The following is a 4532-nucleotide window of genomic DNA, read 5'->3' as shown; positions in this document are numbered from 1 at the left end:
TCTAGTCGGGAGTGGTGCTGACTGAAAACAGATGATTTGGAGCGATTCGCGCGCCATCTGTTGGTCATTCTAAGGACTTATTGAACTACCCTCGTATAATAGGGATATTAAGAATGGGTGTCTGAAGCATTGTCGGAAGAGCGCCGGTGCATTATGGGAGCAGCGAAATAAAATAGCGACGGTCTAATCGGGGGCAGTGACAGTTGAGATTTACTTTGGACAATTAAACGCTTTTTATCACTTAAAATGTGCGCGATTGTTAATATTAAATGGAGTTTATGATGCAGTAATAATAATTTTCATTTGTTTCGATTGTAGGCGATAACTATATTGAAATATCAAGAAACGCGATAAAAACAACAAACTTGACCTTCAAATGCATTACACGGATTTCAGGGAAATTCATTTTCGCGATACCAGACGAAAAATTGGATACTGTAAGTTAATATATCTCTATAACAACTAAATTTTTTTTCTAATCTGAAGATAATACATTTATACATAATCTGTCGAAAATAATAAACTTTCCAACTTAGCTATTTTGCCCAAATTCCGGATTTACGAGAAAAATTTACATAAAGTAACTAAATGTGTAACTCTTCTAACTAAACATTTTACCTAATTCAAGCGTACACTTTCTGTGAGTTTAATATATTCTCTATTCACTCGTTCGCCTCAAGAATTTTTTTTCCGTGTATCAAGTATCGAAATTACATTCCCTGGCAGATTAGATTAGATCCTTGATGACACTTAGATAGCTTTACTTGGTTGAATCGATCGAAAGCTTTGACTATGTCTATACATAAATCACATCAGCTTGATTTCCCTCATTTAGCGCGTCCGATATAAATTGTGTTAAAAGCATTAAATTCGGTGTGATTTAAAATGGGAAATATCTATTTTACTTAAAGCAGAAATCTCGAGAACTGCCCGATGCAAAAAATGTGTCACGAGAGTGGGAAACGGCCGTGAGGCGGCGCTAGTATTAACTTTGTTCTACAAACCATGCAGTACCATAGTCAGGTAGTAAGTGACACTTATTTACTTACGTATTATTTTCTTTAATATAGGAAAAAGCGGCATAATTGACACAATTCAAACAAGCAACAAAATTTCATGGATATTCAGAACATATAAAAAATAAATAACAAATACTGAAATGAGTAAAAACATTGCCAAAAATATTTATTATTATCAAATTATAAAAATTTTCAAAGTTCCAATAACCACCAGATCTTTCATTGACAAAAAAGAAAATCCCGAATTTAAAAATATTCAAAAATAAAATTCACCGACCTGAAAACCGACTTGTAAAATAAACGAATGATTAAATTCCCACAAATATTTCAAGTCTCAAAATTTAGAACTGCTGAACATAGTTAATTGATTATTAATTTATGAGCTATTAATATAATTATAAATAAGGTAAACAATTTAATCAATCATTACACATTTTCGGCAAATTTTAAATTTCGTCAAACTTAAATTTAGGGAATAGAAATATTTATGGAAATTTAACAATTCATTTATTTTATAATACGGGAATTTTCTTTTTCTTCGTAATTTATGATTTTGTTATTCATTTTTTCGTTATTTTGTGTTAGTCCCGGATATTCAAACACTTTTAAATACAGTGATGAATAAATATTTTTTTATATTGCCGTTTTAAAATATAATGCTACTACATAATAAATATAATTATTATATCTATAAATGAAAAACAAGGAATATGATAAATCCTAAAATATTGTTTTCTATTGCAGTAAAATTGTTCACGCGCAAAATCCAGACTCTAAATTTTCCTTCGATTTGAAATTATCTTTACGCGTGTAATAAATAAAGGATTCAGAGTTCACATAGACGTGCACAATAAATAACACCAGGAATTACATCAAAGTATTGAATAACATATATTCTGTTCAAAATGTCACAAAAATAAGGTCACAATCAGCCTTTGTCACAAAATAAATTAAAATAGGTCTGTTATAATCCAAAAACAAGTTAGCTGCTCGAGAGCTTGTCGGAAATTTAAGTTTAATTCTACTTGAGTCAAGGTGGCGCTGTTACTATAATTCTAAATTCATAATTCGCTACGCGACATGACGCCCGCCTTCAACGAGTCCCGTTCAATTTTAACTATCATCAATTTCTATCGGAAGAGGTCGACACCTTTTTCACTCCTCTCTTAAATATTCCCTTTTCGGCTTTAAGAGTAACTACTTGTACAATTCCATCTTCGCCAGAATGAGTCTCAAGAACTCGATCTAAAGCCCATCGTAGCGGTGTCAAGTTCTCATCCTTTAAAACGACTGATGAGCCTATTTTAATTAAATTAGGCTGCCCCGTATGCCATTTGTTTCTAACATTCAATTCTGTCAAATAGTCATTATGCCAGCGTTTCCACAAATCCTGTCTAAACTTTTGCAAATTCTGCCAAGAGGCAATCTATTTACTTTAATTGCTGACAAGTCAAATGTGGGGACGCTCATAAACGACTGGCCTATTAAAAAATGCCCTGGAGTTAAAACTTCAAAATCATTCTGATCTGATGACATAGGAGTAAGTGGTCTAGAATTTAAAATCGCTTCGATTTCGCTCAAATAAGTGCATAATTCTTCATGACTGAACAACGTATCAAACAAAGTTCGCCTCATATGATGTTTTAGGGACTTCACAGCCGCCTCCCAGATTCCTCCAAAATGAGGAGTCCTTGGTGGTAAAAAATGCCATTCGACACCTTCAATACTTAAGAAATTTGTAGTTTTTTCATTAAACTCTCTCGATTTAAGGAGGCTGTAAAGTTCCTTCATCTCGTTGTTTGCACCTACAAAATTGGTGCCGTTGTCAGAGTACATAGCTCTAGCTTTGGCTCTGCGAGCAAAAAATCTTCTTAAACAAACTAAAAAAGCATCAGATGATAATTCTCCTACTAATTCTAAATGAACCGCCTTTACCGATAATCATACAAAAATGGCTACATATACTTTGATTTTTTTTATATTTCGATGTACCTTTTCTTTTATAAAAAAGGCCCGCAAAAATCAACCCCTGTATTTTCGAAAGGCCGTGTCGCAGCGAGTCGTACCTTTGGCAAATCACCCATCAAGTAGGATATTTCTTTGGGCTTGGCTCGGAAACATCTCTCACATGCATGCAGTATTGTTCTGACCGCAACTCTACCATCTATGATCCAATACCTGTCTCGAATCGCGTATAATGTAGCGTTAATTCCTGGGTGAAACATTTTTGCATGGTATTCCCTGATCACGAGATCTGTGATCGGATGAGTTTTTGGCAATATTATGGGGTGTTTTTTATAAAATCCTACATCCACATTTTTGATTCTAATCCCGACGCGCAAGAATTCCCCTTCCAATACAGGACACAATTTCTTTATCTTTGACCTTGCTGTTATCTCTTCGTTTGTTGACAGCTTCTCGATCTCCTCATCGAATTCTTCTCGCTGGACCAGAGAGATGGCTTTTTTCCAAGCTTGGTGTAATTCATCCACTGATAGTAGCCCAGACAGCTTCGTAGGCTTACGTAAATTATTTACTATCGGGAGACAGTAAGCCACGAATCTGAGCAGATTAGTTAGTGATGAATATCGCTCCCAGAGTTCCGATCGCTCCTTCGTTTTAGCTACGAGTACTACTACCTGATTTTCTGTACTGTTATCCTGGATCTCAATTTCACTTTTTGGCCAGTTCTCTTCGATTTGCATCAGCCAGTCCGGTCCTCTTTTCCACATCTCGTTACTTAAGAATTGCCTCGGCAGTTCCCCCCTGGAAATGAATTATGCTGGGTTCTCCTTTGTAGGAACGTGAAACCAGTCTTCGGCCTTTGTTAATTCTTGGGATTCCGCAACTCTATTTGCTTCAAAGATTTCTCGACGATAAGGAAAGGATCGAATCCATTCCAAGACGATCATCGAATCACTCCAGAATCTTATTGAGTCAATCTTTATTTTTAGTGCTGCCTGTACCGTTTTGTACAGTTTGGCCAGCAGGACTGCACCGCATAACTCGAGCCTCGGCAAAAACACAACTTTGTTTTGTGCCACTTTGGACTTCGTACAGACCAAGATAGACTTATATTTTTCGTCTGCTGTCACTTTTAGATAGATGCAGGCTCCATATGCTTTCATGCTAGCATCTGAAAATCCATGGAGTTGGATATTCGTTGCTCCCGGAGTCTTTACTAGTCTGTCTATACTCCAATCGTTGAGCAATGATAGCTGTGACTGATAACAGATCCATGATGTTTCCAATTCTTTCGAGACAGGATCATTCCAGCCTGGCTTGAGTTTCCACATTTCTTGTAATTTTATCTTTACTAGTATTACTACCGGTGCTAAAAGACCCAACGGATCGTAAAGTTGAGCTACCTGCGACAAGACTGTACGTTTCGTAACAGTCTGACATTCGATGCTACGAGGGTGGATTGATAAGTTTCCGGCCTGATCAAGAGATGGCGCCACTAGGCCTACCTTGAGGTGGCGTTCTATAGTACCATCCTTAGATAGCTTGTAG

The 4532-nt window shown here is 36.2% G+C and overlaps 1 protein-coding gene across 1 annotated transcript; it reads right to left on the bottom strand.

The window, feature by feature from the left end:
- Nucleotides 1-2142: 2142 nt before the first annotated feature.
- Nucleotides 2143-3751, bottom strand: LOC117180701. The gene is made up of 3 exons (XM_033373190.1): nucleotides 3086-3751; nucleotides 2454-2948; nucleotides 2143-2337 (listed from the first exon to the last, which is right to left on the bottom strand). The coding sequence occupies exons 1-3, from the start codon at nucleotides 3749-3751 to the stop codon at nucleotides 2143-2145; spliced, it is 1356 nt and encodes a 451-aa protein (XP_033229081.1).
- Nucleotides 3752-4532: the final 781 nt, after the last annotated feature.

Source organism: Belonocnema kinseyi, chromosome 9 (genome assembly GCF_010883055.1).
Source record: "Belonocnema kinseyi isolate 2016_QV_RU_SX_M_011 chromosome 9, B_treatae_v1, whole genome shotgun sequence".
Lineage (NCBI taxonomy): Eukaryota > Metazoa > Arthropoda > Insecta > Hymenoptera > Cynipidae > Belonocnema > Belonocnema kinseyi.
This window is presented reverse-complemented; position numbering and strand designations above follow the sequence as displayed.